General features: G+C 39.3%; 1 protein-coding gene across 2 annotated transcripts in view; it reads right to left on the reverse strand.

The window, feature by feature from the left end:
• Positions 1-5,101: 5,101 nt before the first annotated feature.
• VPS41 (VPS41 subunit of HOPS complex) overlaps positions 5,102-16,948 on the reverse strand; it is a 104,181-nt gene continuing 92,334 nt past the window's right edge. For both annotated transcript variants that reach the window (XM_048950663.1, XM_048950664.1), the window contains 4 exons: positions 8,123-8,222; positions 7,387-7,431; positions 5,967-6,046; positions 5,102-5,457 (listed from right to left, as the gene is read on the reverse strand). In XM_048950663.1, the coding sequence (XP_048806620.1) occupies positions 5,377-5,457; positions 5,967-6,046; positions 7,387-7,431; positions 8,123-8,222 (306 nt within the window). In that variant the 3' untranslated portion in view covers positions 5,102-5,376. The remainder of the gene's footprint in view (positions 5,458-5,966; positions 6,047-7,386; positions 7,432-8,122; positions 8,223-16,948) is intronic.

A 16,948-nucleotide genomic window follows, 5' to 3' on the forward strand; every position in this document is an offset into this window, starting at 1 on the left:
TTCTAACTAAAAATCACCATTACTTTGAAGAAATTTCAGATGAGGACTCTTAGTAGCTGGTGATAGACACTGTAAAGAGCTTCAGCGGTGCTTGTTCTAGCACATGCAAAGAGCTGCTGTTGAACAGATCCTGCTGAGTAAAACATTATTACCACCTCCACCTTTCAGCACTACTACTTTACTGTGTATATATATACGTGGTATGTGTGGGTGGTTGCTCATTTTTTGAAAACATTTCCCCAGAGCTGTTTATTGGGTGTCTCATCCCTCCTGCGACCAGAAACAGAGAAATAGAGAAACCTGCATCTTGTATGAACCGTATTTGGAACATGCCATCCAGCTAAAACCTTGTTAAAAGCAACTTTGCAGCCATCACACACCATCACTTTGTCAGCCTCACTAGATTTAAGTCCTACCAGGACAACACTAAAACCAAAGGGGAAGAAGAACAGATTAACAACCCTCTGCAGCTCCTGCTGCTTCCTAACCCTGATTAATCTGCTGCATCTCTCTCTCTGCCAGCTTGTCCTGGCCACAGCAGAGCCCAGCTCTCCTGGCAGACTCGTGCTGCTGCAGCTCCTGCTGGCAGCTCTGTCCATTCAGACTGCAAATGCTTTTGTAGGAAAGCTGCAGACTGAACACAGAACAGCTCCTAAGTAAGACCTGCTCCACTGCAAAAGGTTCATTTAAGACTCAGTTTGAGTTATTCTAGAGCTTCTCACACACCCTGTTTTCCTGGGCGTTTGATATCTCAAGACACCTCAGATGTCCTCTTTTCAGCATAATTTAATGTCTGATTATAGTAAAAGAAAGCATGCGTTGTCTTGAAGAACAGAAAAAGCATCACCTGGGGATTTCTCTAATGCTGAGAGAAAATAAATATTTCATGGCACGGAGTAAAAAGTCAGTCCCCAAAGTATATAATTGACAAGTAATTCTCTAGATTTGGTGCTTTCTGAGTTTTATTTAAATTGTTCCAACAATGCAGCAATTGCCTCAGAGCTAGAGTTTGGCAAAGGTCTGCTTGAGGGAGGAGTTCTGGAGAGGAAGACATAATGATGCTGTCTCCAGTAAATATGGGTAAAAGCTGCACGGATCTGAAGTCAAAGCATACAAAAGATCACGAGGGGAAAAATGGCACCCACTGATATTCACTGACACTTGCCAAACATTTATGCAGACCAAAGAGTGGATGTGAGCACAGTGAGGCTGTGGGTGGTGCGTTTCAGCAGTGGGGACAGCAGGTCACCTTCTCTAGTGCAAGTTTCTACAAGCATGGCATGCAGCCTCCTGTTCACTGCTGGCAAAAACACACAGCTAATAGTGGTGACTATGCTGAAAAACAGTGTTTAGCAGATGAGAATCTGCTCTATCAAACAGCCTTACTGCACTGTTTGTACCTGATGCAGTTTCCATGGAAAGAAATAGGAGGCATTACTTTCAGAGCAATATACATAGGAAGAGGTGCAGCAGTCTCCTACTAAAATCACTGGTTGCCAAACATAGCAGACAAGAAGTACTTCTTGTTTTCTGCATTAGGGTAACCCTTGACACATCTGCAGTCAAGCCAGTGGCAGGAACTGCCCATGAAAACACGTATTTCAAACAGAAACATGATGTGGATCTAAAAAGGCACCAACAGCTCTGTAACACAAGATTGTTCCTGCATTCCTGTGTCCTGGCAGTTTTAGCCACTGCCTTCAGCAGTACAGAATAACCAGTCCAACGTTTGCTCTTTCACTACTGTGGCCCAAAAGAACAGAACACAACTTCCTTCTTGTACAGTGACAGGAGCTGTGCATAAGGTTAAAGTCTGAAGGGTTTACCTAAGGCATACAATAAGCAGAGTTACCCTAAGGTCAAACATACCTTCACTCTTATTGTGGAATGGAAGTTTGTAGAGGTCAGAGCTGGCAGCTACTGAACTAGCAGTTTTTGATGTGATACCAGCAATGTTGCTGCAAAATAGCTGCAGAAACCCATCCTGCCGCTGCTGCTCTACAGCCAAGCATCATCCAAGCCAAGCACTGAAACCCTGCTGCTACTAAATGTGATGACAAAACTTGTGTAAGATGCTTAGCTCCCCAGCACACCCAAGGGCTAAGTATGTTAGAGAGCTGACAACTTATTCTGTTCCACCACTGGAGACCCCCTGCCTGAGGTTTCCCAGACGTCAGCACCTGACAGATGCACTTGGGACACAGCATGGCTCCCTGAAGCATTAACTGACCCACCAGGACTTGTAACAAGAAACAGCAGATTCTTGCCCACTCACCACACACAGCTGATTCCAGTACATCAATGCTCAGGTGAAAGAGCTGAGCCCACTGAGGCACAAGTGCTCACCTGCAAACACAGCTGTAGGAGATGCAGAAGCCCATCACGCACTTCTCAACTTCAGTGACCTCAGAAAGATCTGCAGAGGTTTTCCCAGCCCCTTCAGACATGTCTATTGGCCATAAAAAGAGCATCCAAGAAAACCCCAAACAGAAAAGCTACCACGAGAACATCCACCCTGTCCTCAGCACACAAATTAACATCTTCAATGAGCTCTGGTGAGGCTGGCTAAGTATCATGCTTTCCTGCAGGGTTATGCAACTTCGAGGTTACTTTTTAGGCTGAACTCTTCTCCAGAAGAAAAGCTCTTGGGTGACTGAATATTTTAGACTCCAACCCCAGACTTTCTGTGATGTGAAGGCTTCTTAGGAAGAAAAGTGAATCAAAGCCAGGACCGTGAGCCTCTTGCTGAATCTTAATTAGCAGATTCGGAATTCGAGAACATGAAAAGGGTTGTCCCTGAAGCCCAAATGAAAGAAGCTTTGGATTTAGAGGAGATTTTGATTAGGTTTTCATAAAGTGATTTAAAATTACCTGCATAATGCAAAGAATATGCCAAGGTATAAACGCAACGCGATTGCCAGAGATGGCAAACTAGCAAACTGAGCCACTGAACACACAAATGCCTTAGGGAATTTAAGGTCAAGCTGAAGTAAACAACACACTTGCTGTAAATTACCACACAAGTGAGCCACAGAAAACCTTGTGGCATTACAGCGTAAAAGCAATTTGACTTTTCTCCTCCTGCAAGCTGACAGCAAATGGTATTGCACAGACAATTTTTAGGCTATGACATAGAAAAGCTGTTTAGAGTTACTGACAAAATGATTTTAAAAGTTTTTAAATTTCTCTTCTGACATGCAAGAGCTCAAAATCCATGATGAAACAACCCTTGAGCTTACTGCAGCATTTCATTCACAGGGAATCAAAGCAACTTCTCTAATTGGTGGAACAAAGAAGGGAAAAGAGAACAATATACTGAGAATGTGTACTAGCCATTGAAAATGAACTGCTACAGATCCAGGCAGTAATTCTTATGGGGGCTTTGATGTATGAAGATGATGCTCTGTGCTACAAAGTTCACAATGTTCTGTTACTTAGCATCATAGAATCACTCAGGTTGGAAAAGACCTTAAAGATCAAGTCCAGCCATAACCCAACCATACTGCCCTAACTCTAACAGCCCTCTGCTAAATCATGTCCCTGAGCACCACATCCAAACGGTTTTTAAACACATCCAGGAATGGTGACTCAACCACCTCCCTGGGGAGCCTATTCCAGTGCTTAACAACACTTTCTGTAAAGAAGTTCTTCCTGATTTCCAACTTAAAATTACCCTGGTGCAACTTGAGGCCATTTCCCCTCATCCTGTCACCAGTGAGAAGAGACCAGCCCCACTCGCTGCGATCACCTTTCAGATACTGGAAGAGAGCAGTAAGGTCTCCTCTCAGCCTCCTCTTCCCCAGACTGAACAGCCCCAGTTCCTTCAGTCTCTCCTCATAGGCCATATTCTCCAAGCCCTTCACAAGCCTTGTTGCCCTTCTTTGGCCAAAAATTTCATCTACTGCATGTTCACAAATAGTCTGCACCATTTTTCCCCCCCACAGATAACTGTATTTTTGTGACAGAGTATTACTGCTATTTTTAAAGAGATCTATTCTGTAACCATGTGAAGTAGATCATAGCATTGCTAATGCACCTAAATTTGGGTGGATAGACACATGGACAACAAAAGCACATATCGGATTAGGAGAGCAGCTCAGTCAGCAGCCTGGGGGATATCAAGAGTATCATGAATTAACATAAATTGGAAATCCAGCTTTTTATAGTATGTGTTATTTTAAAGTGTATCTACATCAAAGTAAGGTAAAGAAGAACTTAGAGGTGTTCCAGTTTTACAGTTCTGTATTAATATGGCATTATGTCAAAACTTAAAACATAGAATCATACAATTGCTCAGGTTGGAAAGGATCTTAAAGATCAAGTCCAACCATAACCCAACCACACTGCCCTAACTCTAACAACCCTCTGCTAAATCATGTCCCTGAGAACCACATCCAAATGGATTTTAACTACTTGTTCAAACATCATAACCCAACGGTGACATAATGTATTTCCACAGAGACTAAAAAATTGCATTTGCAGTTTTGAAAAGTAACTTTTCAAAGGGTTGCCTGTATCTATTTAATTTAATCAGGGAACATTTTGAAGAGACCACACTTTCAGATGATGTTTTCTGAAAGATCAGCTTGGGATGTTGAAGTTAAAAATAAAGGTGTTTTTGTTAACATCCAAAGAGACTTATTTAACTGAACTCTTTTGAGTTCCTGAGAACAAAAGAAAATCTTCAAGGCCTCATTTCTGAAAGGCCATATTTTTTTCTGTGAAGCCAAACAACGCTACTACACTTATTTTATAAGTATTAAGGTCTGCTGCTAACACTTAAAAGTCTCTGCATGGGTTCAACATGGCACAAACCTAGCTGCACTGTGAAGACTGAGAAAGTGACCATTTTCTAACAAACTATGAATATGTAGCCACACAAGTGAGGTACGATCTGGAAGAATGGAATTAAAATTTAACAAGTTTGTCAATCTAATATGCAATTCAGAACACCAGCACCTTCAAATGCTCAAGTAATCCCACGTCAAGAAGTCAGATTCCTCATGGATCTCAAGTTTGCTAGTAAGAATTCAAATTCATTGATTTTTCTTTACACAACCATGATACGTTGCCAATCTGTGAAACACTTAAATCTTCAGACTGTTTTCCTGTCTTTTTATTTGCCTTCTCAGTTCCACAGTTAAGTAAAGAATAAGCTGAGCACAGGAACAGCAGAATATGAATTGTGTAACAAAGCGCTACTAAGCAAAGGTTTTCACATTTTCCCTTTCCAGAAGGTGTTCACTGAGCAGGATAACTTATAGAAATCAGTTTTAAATCACATTCAGAATTATTTACAGAAATGATGACTAACAGAAACTACAGTGGTCCTAACAGACTTGGTGTTACAGACTGGTATGGAGAGCTAGGGGGCTGCTATTTCTTCATCTCCAGGATTGCACTTCCTGGTCCTCTGTGTTTGGCACTGCATATGTTGCAGAACTGGACAGAAGATACCTGGAAATTAAAAAGAAAACAAGTGTCTCAGACAAATATAATCAATTCATCATGAGAAGATGAGTGAAAATTGCTACTGTTCATCCCAGTGTTACTATTCACATTCAGGCTGCTGCCTATCGATGAAGTCATGGATAGGTTTAGGAATGTGACAATGCTGAATAGAATAAAGCAGGTTGTTCTGGAGTCAAAGGGCAGAATTAAGGAAATTCAAACGGGTCATATTCCCTGCACTATTCAAAGTTGCATCATATATTGAAAATTTAGACAGAAGAAGGTTATAAAACTTCTCAAACAGCAGCAATTTCTTTCTACACTGGATACATTTTGCTTGCAGCAGTCCGAAATATCCTTTCCCTAGTCATATACTATTACAAAGTACCATCAAAAATAATAACTGCAATCACAAAATAATCCCTGATAGAACCATGCCCTTCCCCAAAGATGAGATAAAGAAATTGTCTTCTTGTCTTTGGCAGAAGTGACAGAGATTAAGATTGGTTCCTTACTGTGTTAGATACTGGGAGACACTCTTTGTGAAACATGTGTCTGCAGTGGAACACCACCACGTTGAAGGACTTGGATGCATCTGGGAAAGAGAAAGGTAAATCCGTTACAAAAGGACAATGGAACAAAGGATTTGGGGGCTACAGTCATAGCCCTGTTTGATTACACACACACAAACATCAAGTCACACCTTTATCACATTAATTTTACAAGTTATTCTGTCTTATTTATAGAAATGACACAGGATGATGCTGTCAGGTAGTGTGTCCTAGTGGTGAAGTGACATAATGATTTTATTCTGATTTTTATTCCTTATGATTTTATTAAATGATGTACACATTTTCAACTGAATTTTTCAGGTTAAAATGTGCCACATGTTAAATCTAGGGAGGGCAAAGAATAATCTACCCCCAAATAATTCAGCCATTTTGAAGAAACATGAACAAAAACCACTCTTGCATTAGTGAAGGGAGAACCAAAATATTGAGTATTACTAGAGTCTGTGCTCTCAGGACATAAGCTTTAAATGTGGCAACAAGCTGTGTAAGTGCTTCTTGATTCATGAATATTTAGCCCAATTAGAAACCTCCATACAGTATTCATGCATTCAAAGAACTTTCAGCTCACTTATCAGATACACCCATCTCTCAGGGCACTTGCATGTCCAACTCTGTCAGGTTTTCTAGCACCAGGTGTCTGTTCTGGTCTGTATGTTGGTGCATGCAATCACAGTACAACTGTATGCATTATCTTTTCCCTTTTTTTAAGCAAAAGATGGTAGAAACAAGATTAAATAACTGGAAAAGATTTTATTCAGCTATGCAAACAAAGAATAGTTGCATCCAGATAGTTTGTCTTACATTTTCTTGCTTGAGGATGCTGGGACAGACACTCGCCTGGTCAAACTACTATTTCTTAAGATGCCTAGCACCTATATTGACATTCCTGAAATTAGTCCCTTTGCAGAATGTACACCTTCAAAAATGAGATACTGAATTTCTAGTTTCAAGACTAACTTCTGAAATGTTTTGAAGTGTTGTAAGAAGTATACCACATACAAGTTTATAGTCTGCAAGTTCATTCCAAACCACAGGACAAATTTAAACAAAATTTGATGGGATCTGTTTTGTTCCACAATTCTGATAAACTCTGAGAATATGCTTGTTGACTGATTAAAGCTGTTCTACAATTTCAAAGCAGGAAGTAAAAAAAATCACACATGAGTAAAGAAGAAAGTAAGTTGAAAGGTTCAGATTGGTCTCCATTCCCAAATCAGAATTCATAAGCAAGCTTTGCACAGGAGACCAAAATTTATACAGTGATTATCAAGGGAGAGTATTACACATTTCTCTGAATAGCAGCAAACAGCAGTTCCTTTAAAAACAAAAAATAGTCTCTTTTTCTTCCAGAAAAGCGTCCTACCTGCAGGAAGTATTGGAGACAGGCATGATTCACAGATATTTTCCTCTGGAAAAAGAAAAAAAAAAGGAAATAAATCCCTAACATTTTGTTAACAACCTGTTTATTTTATTTTATTTTATTTTTTAAATAAAACAGGTATTTACACATTGCAATCACAGAAATTGATCTCGATCTTAGAGTATTTACTTAAGATACTCATCATAGATTCTCTGATTTTTGTGCAGGAAGAAGCAGGAGCTGTATCAATATCAGAGCAGTAGAGGCATAAGGCAAGCTCAAATAAAAAAGGCAGCATAACATGGGTTCCTGACTTCTCTGCTGTATTTTTCCAGCAGAAGCTCTGATCTTCTGTCTTTCCATCACTCCTGGTATAAACACACATCTTGCATAAATCACAGAACTGCTCATGCACATCAGCAGATCCTCACAAAATATTTTCAACCATTTTTAAAAACTACCTTGTTGCAGGATGTTATTACCTGACTACCTGTTTTGGCACTGAAAAGCATTTCCCACCTTTACAGACAAACTGCAGGATGCCACATATTGCCAGCAATGCAGAGACTGAACAAACAAAAAGCTACACGACGGATCTCGTCTCTACAAATAAGATTTACACTCTACAAAAAAGAAGTAATACTCAGGTTTTCTAGCAGCTTTCAAAATGGACTGCCACATGGCTTAGGTCTATAGCAACAGAAAAGACTTCAAGTCACCACGTTTCTGCTGTACCCACCATCTACCAGAACGCCCTTCATCTGAGTTCGATGCATTTTCTTCAGCAAAGAAAGAGAGTCAGCAACAAGAATCTTCTTGCAACCTTCCCGCAGCAAGATCTGTTTTGCAAAGAGCACAAAGTACAGCAGTTGTTAAATGGGTGGGCATAACCATCATCCCAGCAAGCCACCTCTGGGTTTCTGCTGCTACAGAGAGAACAACAAATGGTTTAAGCCTTTCCAAGATATCAGACCTCCAAATAGCGAGGGAAAAAAAGGATAGGAGGGAATGAATCTCTACTGAAATGGAAAAAAACTATTAAAAAAAAATGAAAGACCTCAGAAAAATCAAATCCTTTGCAAATATGTTATTGTCATAAATAAAGATCATCTTCCCATAAGCTTCTCTTAACAGAATACAACGGAGGTATTTCTTTACACTGCCCCTAACAATTGGATTCTAAACCACTTCAAAACTTCCTCCATTCATCTCTTCCCTGTCTATGTCAGGAAATAGATATGGTCATCCTAAAACCTTCAAAACCCAACAATTTAAAATTTACTTTGTTCATGCATTTCCTGCTCAGATGCCATTCAGCAAGCCACACTTAAAAGCCCATGCAACTAATCAAAGGTTAGACCTTGTTCATCCTTAGCAAACACTCTTAAGAGTGCTTTTTTAACTGTAGTATTTTATGTCAGATTCTTATTGTCTGCCAGTGTTGTGACACACAAAAAGAGAGAGATCTCTGGCATCAAAACTGTATACAGTACTATTTCCCAATGCTTAGTGAAGAAGGTTCATGACAATATGACAAACCCAAACAAAGGGTTGTCAGTTTTCTTGCTCCCACCCCACATTCAACCAATGCTTGGAAATTTGCTTTCCAAGACCAGAATTCTTCTGAAAAGTCTTCTGAGAGAGAGAGATTCATAATCATTTTTAAGCTGAACAAACAAACAAACCAAGGGAAGTGTTACAAGAAGGCCATGCCTACTTGTTTCTCCAGATTATTTGCACTGCAGGAGATAATGAGCATTAAACCAGACCAGGATGCTGCCAATGCAAGTCTCTAAAAAGAAGTATAACAATAGGTTTTACAGCCAGGTGAACACTGTTCAAAACCTCATCTTTGTAAATACCACTGTGAACTAAACAGGACATGCTGCCAGAGTCATTATGCAATTAAGACTGTGTATCTGAAATATGTAAATAAAAGAATGAATTGATTAACATTAAACATTTTAAACTGGGCATGCCAGTGGGTAAATGGTATTCTCCAGCACTGGAGACAGCAAGTTACAAAACACTTCCGAGCTCAAGAAGCTGAATGCAAACCAAACACTTAGAGAATTAATCAATTTTATGTGTGATAATCTCAGCAGCTATCTGAATATACCTATAACTTCCTGAAGGGAGGTTGTAGTGAGCTGGGGGTCGGCCTCTTCTCTCGTGTCATTAGTGATAGGACCAGAGGGAATGGTTTCAAGCTAGGGCAGGGGAGATTCAGGCTGGACATGAGGAAGTATTACTTTTCAGAAAGGGTGGTCAGGCACTGGAATGGATGCCCAGGGAGGTGGTGGAGTCACCGAGCCTGGGGGTGTTCAAGGAAAGGCTGGATGTTGAGTTGAGGGACATGGTTTAGTGGGAGCTGTTGGGAATAGGTGAACGATTGGACTGGGTGATCTTTTAGGTCTTTTCCAACCTTGGTGATTCTATGATTCTATGATTCTATGATATGCTCTTCCCCTTCCAACTTTGCCCAAGGGCAACACAGAAAGGCAAATTTTATGTTAAGTAAAGGAAAACATCACTAGATTAAGAAAGAAATACTCAGAAACTTTTTACAGCAGAAACTGCATAAGACCATCTTCCAGGATGAGTGCTCTGACCAATGTGGAATATTCTCAATCAGCAAACTCTATGGCAAAGATAGGTAACTAACTCAAAATGGACACGGTCTTTGGCAAAAACTGGAGTTTTTGCTAACTGCACTCAGCAAAAGCAGATAAAAAATTGCATGTTTAAGTAAAAGGAACAAAGAAAACATTGCAGATGGTGGAATAGAGATACAATGATTCACTACTTTCTACTTAAAATACAAAGTGGCAATAGGAAAACTTCAGTTACATAAAAAGATCGAAACAAAAAAGTACCAAAACATCAATTATGTCTTATGAAAACCTCAACACTACTTGATCCTTTAAAAACAACACAGAAGAAATAGAAACATGTTACAAGGCATATGCAGCACCTTCTCTATGACAGTTAGAACTCCACTAAGACTTTGCACACAATATTCAATGACTGATCGTCAGACTTTATTTTTACTACAAGTGGAATACAAGGTGCAGCCACCATAATGTAGAAGGAACTTGGAATGAAGGAGGTGAAAGATAAAATGTCAAGGCAATAAATCAATGCTTCTGTAGAAACACATTTGAAGAGCTCAAGGAAGAGATGGACGATATAAGAATTGTAGAAAGAGAAGTAAGAGAGGGATTTTGGAGATGAGACAGGGAGAAAGTGTGCTTGAATGAACTTCTTTGTATTGAAAGCAGGGAGAAGCATTTATCTGTGCCTGAAGATTAGACTAACCTTGCCATCAGATGTAAAACTGTAATGAAACCATTCTCTAAAGAGATGCAGTAAGAAACAAAAAGTCTTATGAAACTATTTTTTTACCCTTTAAAAAGTGCTGTAAATGCAATCAAGATACCATGGTAAGTTTAGAGAAAGAAGTTTTAAATGGATCTGGTGCTTCACCAAAAAAAAGAAGAACTGGAGTTCATTCTTTGACTACAGTAGAAAAGGTGCAGCCGCATAGTTAAAATCACAAGCAATGCAAACTGCTATTCATGTAGGTCGCTCCAAAAGTAATACTTCTTATTTATTTCCACGGAAACTACAAGAGATACAATGAACACAGTAACACTATTTGATAAATTCTCAGCTACAAAACACTATTCTTCAACATAGCCACTACCATTAGCTATGCATTTTTTGCCAGTGATGAACAAGAGCCTGAGTACTGCACTACTAAAAATCTGCACCAGTGGAGGTGGCCTCACCAGTTTCACAGCTGCTAATGATGGTGTAATTGCTAGGAAAATGTTGCCACACAGTCCATCTTTCAACAGACTGAACAGATGGAAGTCAGAAGGTGCCAAATCCAGACTATATGGTGGGTGTGGTAGGACAGGCCAGCCAAGACTGGCAAGGTGCTCCATGGTCTTCCAAGTGGGATGGGGTCTGCTCTTACCATGCTGCAAGAGAAAGGCTGTCTTCTTCTCTGGCCTGACCCCGTAAGCTTGAGCCTTCAGCTCAGTCAGTGCCTTGATTTAGTGGTCAGAGCTGATGGTCTGAGTTCCTGAAAAGTCCATAGTGATCACCCCTTTCCTATCTCTAAAGACGGTGCATGTAACTTTACCTGCTGAGAGCTGCATCTTGAACTTTTTCTTTGATGGAGATCCCTGTGTCACCACTCCATGGACTGCTGTTTTGATTCTGGCTAATAGTGGTGGCATCATGTCTGCACACCATGTGATCCAGAAAATTGTCACCTTAAGTCTTATTCAATACATTCTGATAAACCTGTATATGGTGTTCTTTCTGTTCCTGTGTGAGCATTTGTTGGATCCACCTGTGCAAACTTTGCAGTATCCCAATGTTGTCACCATTGTTTCTGATGTGCTGCAGCCAATATTCAGTTCTGTACACAGTTCCCTGGTTGTAATCTTGCTGATTCATGTGGTTTAGCTGATCAAGATGCTCTTCTTTTTGTTATGGCAGCTGTGCATGGCTGTCTGGAAAGTGGGTTGTCTTTTTGTCTCCAAAAATATTCAGCAAGAGTTGATGAATGTTTACAGGTGCAATTTTTTTCCACACGGAGGAATTCAATTCCACACCTTTGCTTCAGATGCACTTTCATGTCAGAAAGCATTTTGTTGCTGTGCTAGAGATGGTCCCTCTGCTGCCATCTGTAGCATGGCAACAAAATGTAATGGAAAATTCATGGGAGGGTTCAACCTCTACTACCACACCAACATCTGCTTCCAGTGCTGTGGGACAGGGCCATAAAAAGACATTACTTTTGGAGCATTCTTCTTAATTAATAAAGTCCTGATTTGCATATACTTAACATTACCTTTAAAGGAAAACACTGCAGTATGCAGTTAATTTGAAGGTTATACTCAAAGCACGAGGAATACATTCGGGCCAGCACTCAACAAAGCCCAGGTTTCTCCAGGACAATTACCCCAAAATCTCCAAAATGCATCATGACCCCAGTGAAAGGTATGTTACGTTTAGTCACAGAATCACAGAGTGGCCAGCGTTGGAAGGGACCTCAAGGATCCTGAATCTCCAATCCCCTGCCACATGCAGGGCCAACAACCTCCACATTTAATACCAGACCAGGATGCCCAGATGGATGCCCCATCCAACCTGGCCTTGAACACCTCCAGGAACACATCCACAGCCTCTCTGGGCAGCTGTTCCAGCACCTCACCACTCTCACAGTAAAGAACTTCGCCCTGACATCCAACCTAAATCTTCCTTCCCTGAACTTAAAACTATTTCCCCTTACCCTGCTGTTATCTATCCTTTCAAAGAGTTGAAAAAGAGTCACTACAATCAAGTGGTGAGTGTCTCACTATGCAAGCTGCCACCCGTCCCTAGTGCCTCCTAGATGTCTGAACAGCTGCATATCTACATCCAGGAGGAAACCCTAACAGCTCCTCCAGATGCTTTCAACCAGCATTCATTCATCATTCCCACTGGTGTCTGCTGGTTCACAGCAGAATGCTTTGAATGGGAGAATTATGGATGGACAGCCTCCATCAGAGGTACTGCAGGTTCAGTCAAAGTCTAAACCAATAACTCATCATCTGAGTAAAATGGCTAACCCACACAACCTAGAGATACTGAATCTAACCAAACTGCTTTTAAATTCTAAGACCATTGAGTGTATGTGGGGAGAACAGTGTAAGAATACCCAAATCTTTTGAAATCTTTTACTGAAAACTGTCAAAAAGAGGTTGAAAAATCAGGCGTGTTCTGAAATAAGGGAGGTGTTTAAATCTCCAACTACACAAGCATTTCTTGTATTTCACTTAGGCAGACTCTTATAAATTCAGAAAATGTAACAGACATAACTAACACAGAAGTAAACAAATAAGGGACATTTAAGATCAGCCTTCTCTGTGAGAAATAAGTGTGATGCAACAACTATAGAAGACATGGGCTGTAATTATACAATTTGTTTTAAGAAATGTCTATTTATTTTAAGAAATGCTACCAGATTCCTTAGTTAAGACCACTGAGTTATCAGTTACCAGAGACTTAAACACAAAAGATTTCATATTTTTTTTTCAATTTAATTCCCAGGGAACTGAATATTGAAGGCAAATACAAAGTTCAAATACACATTACAGAGAAAATAATGAGTTTCGGTCCAGAGATGATGTATTAAAAAAGCCCCAAGAAACTAATTAGCATCAGTTTCATTAGAAAAAAAATATATATATATACATTGCACAGAGATCGTGGTAAATGTTAATTTTGGTATGTTTTTCAAACAAAAGCAATACTGGCCTCACACTGTTTGCTAAGAGATACTTAAAAATTTGTACTGCAAAAGCACTAATGGGAACAGAAGACCCATATGAGTCTCAGAAGAGACCTGTATCAGAAACATCTGCAGTGTGTAAAATAAATTACCTAAGAATGTATTTTCTGATGCAAAACAAATCTGTTTGTATCCACTTAACTTAAGGGGCTCAAAACAGGCAAGCTCCATGCCTACTTAAGCAAGTAGCACATTATTTGCATTTTTAGAATGGTCTGCAAACAACCACAGCCTTTGGCTGCCAGGGTATGAAGCTGGTATCCAAAAAGCCTAAATGGGTGACAGCAGCCATTGACCTGTTCTCAGTCCTGCCAGCCTGAAATGTGAAGAACAACATGCATCAGATGGAAAAATCTGTGTTAGGAAGATCTTATGATAGGAGTTTATACATTACTGACTGAAGACAGGCTGGACATCGTAGGAGAAAACATTCTCACACAGCCAAACATTTCACTATTGCTGAAGAGTACTGGAACTTCCCCAGGTTCAGAACTGATTTTTTTCTTGTTCTTCCAATGAAGAAGATGTTCTTGCAGAGGAGCTCCAGCTAAATACGGTTTGTCTCCAGAAGATTATCAAAAAAGATTCTATTACAACTGAATCCTAGCAATCCTAGTTTTTTCTTCCTAGTTTTTTCAGCAAAAAAACATACTTGTAATTTGAAGAATTTAAAAGGACTGTTGGATGAAACAAAGGTCATATAGCTGGCAGGTGCTCTTATCTATGTAAATACAACATCAGTTTGCAAAGTCACACTGACAACTTCTCAGTTATACAGAGATAGCTGTGTTTTGATTCCATGTTTTTGAAAGCACTTCTAAATGCAAGCAGTAGAGTTGAAAACCATGAAGCTTTTCTCAGGATATCAATATAACTTAGGCCAATTTGGTTAGCCTGCCATGGATTTGAATGATAACTAGTTACAGTGAAAATGTTGACTGGAGAAAGGAGATTTATTTGCTGTTGAATAGAAGATGTGCTAGGAACATGTCAGTTTAATAAACTGCAGGTTCCTCTTTAAGACTGTAAGCTTATCTTCAGGACTTTATAAATTCAAATGAAGTAGCTCGTGGTCTATTTCATCTATAAATTTATGGCACTGAAGAATTAGATTTCAGGAGATAGATATAAAAAAAAGTTTTAGATTACACTTACTTGATAAATATTGTTAAAATGCAAACAATTGTAACTTTATCTTTACAGCCCATGTCATCATAACTTTGTCTATGAATGTTACTGTATATAAACACTGAAATTGCTAAAATGGTTATGGTTTTAATGCATTAACTTTGATAATGACAAACAGAACAGAACAGAAAATGTTTCTCAGGAAGGGAAGAAAAACCAAAAAAGGCAATAACCACTTGGAGTTCGAATCCCAATTCAGAAAAGCACTCACATGAGTGCTTACATCTTGCACTGTTTAGGTAAATTCTGAAGTCTGCACTCAGCCATGCAAAACTCATCATGCAAAACTGCATTTCCAGAAATGGGAAAATAAAAAAAAATAAAAACAGATAATTCTTATAAGAATAATAAGGCAGCTGAACAGATTCCCAGCTGTAAAGCACAGCTGTAAAACCATGCAGAAATAAATTAGTAATACTCATTTGAATGGATTGTCCATGAAGAAATAAGTCTCACATTATCTGCACTTCTATAGAATACCTAATATCTCTTTTAGTGTCATTTTTGTTTGGTTGGCAGCAAATGTACTAATCCCTTCTGATTTACTGAATTATTCACTTTAAAGCTATGGTGAGCTTAGGGTAGCACATACAATGGTTGCAGCATTCATGTAAGAGATGGTAATAAGTTGAAATGAAGTAATCATTCTACAACATGCCAGCTTTGATAAAAACTTACATTATTCAGGGAAGATGTCAGATTAGAGAGAAGTTAAAACAAATTTTGTTACACTAATAGACTTATTTGCTCGATTCACTAACACACTGTAAGCTACATACAGCATGCTTTGGCAGCCATTCAATTTAATTCACTTGATTTTGTTGGGATGTTAAGAATGTTGTTTCAAAGAGAAAAAGTCTAAGCAGACCTGCTTTTAGACATACATAAAATCACATCTCGTGGAAAGTTTACCACAAAGGAAATTTAGGAATATAGTAGGAAATCTGCACTTGTGTAAGTACTAAAATAATCTTACCAAGGCTTGCAAATGAGGTCACAGCCAAATAATACAAAGGCACAGGTGCAATGCCTTTTGGGGGAGCTGATGTTGTAACAAGATCAGCATGGTTTTCTTATTTGGCAGTGACTTGCAAGTGAAGCAATGGGTTATAAGTTCACGTATGCTCAACCTTTGTGGATCTAGAAATAAGATTTCCTTTTTTGTCTTTGAAAATGGGAATAGTAAGGCTTGCGCACATACGGAGCTGGTGATCTGAAGGGATGAAATCACACAAAGTCCTAACCAAAGAAATCTGGATTGCTGTACAAGTTTGAAGTGTCTGGTACATTATGTGATACAAATCAGGAAGTTTTTACCAAAATGAAAGCAGTTGTCCCAGGCCAAAATAGAGAACACAGATTTCAAACCACAAAGCTACACAACGTGAAGAAAAGGTGTGACCAGACATCATACAGACAGACAGAGACTAGCTCTGAAGAGGCTAATGACACAGTAGTCGTGATGAAGCTAGGACAGAACTGCCCTCAGCTAGGAACATCTACTTGAAGTCCTAGCTGTTTCCTGAAGTATGTGCTGAATGCAGAAACAGTTCTGTTAACAAAACTGACGGTGCCAAATTAAAGCTACTTAGGTGAGTGTGCACCCAAGAGCTGTGATCACATCTCTGACACCACCTGTTTATAATGGTGCACTTTACATTGCCTGTACCACTTCAGGAGCAGCCTTATTTTAAGCTATAGCTCATAATTCTCAAAAAAAAACAACCAGTCCCTTAAGTAGGCCTCTTAATTTCTTTTTTTTTTTTTGCTATGTTGTCTTGCTATAGTGCCACAAATCCAAGCACAAGTTCCATTAAGCTTCCTAATTCCTACTTCTCCTCAGAGATATAAATTTTAGCCCTTGAGCTACCCAGACCTACTTCAAAATGAATTAACTTAAAATCCATGAAGCATTTCAATTATAAGCACATAAAAAAAATTTAGATACTGGTCTAGAAGTAAGTAGTGCAAAGTAATTTTGTTAAAAGCCGTCTGAAGAGAAAATGATTCTTCCGTTCACAAAATGTG

This window comes from Lagopus muta, chromosome 7 (assembly GCF_023343835.1).
Source record: "Lagopus muta isolate bLagMut1 chromosome 7, bLagMut1 primary, whole genome shotgun sequence".
Lineage (NCBI taxonomy): Eukaryota > Metazoa > Chordata > Aves > Galliformes > Phasianidae > Lagopus > Lagopus muta.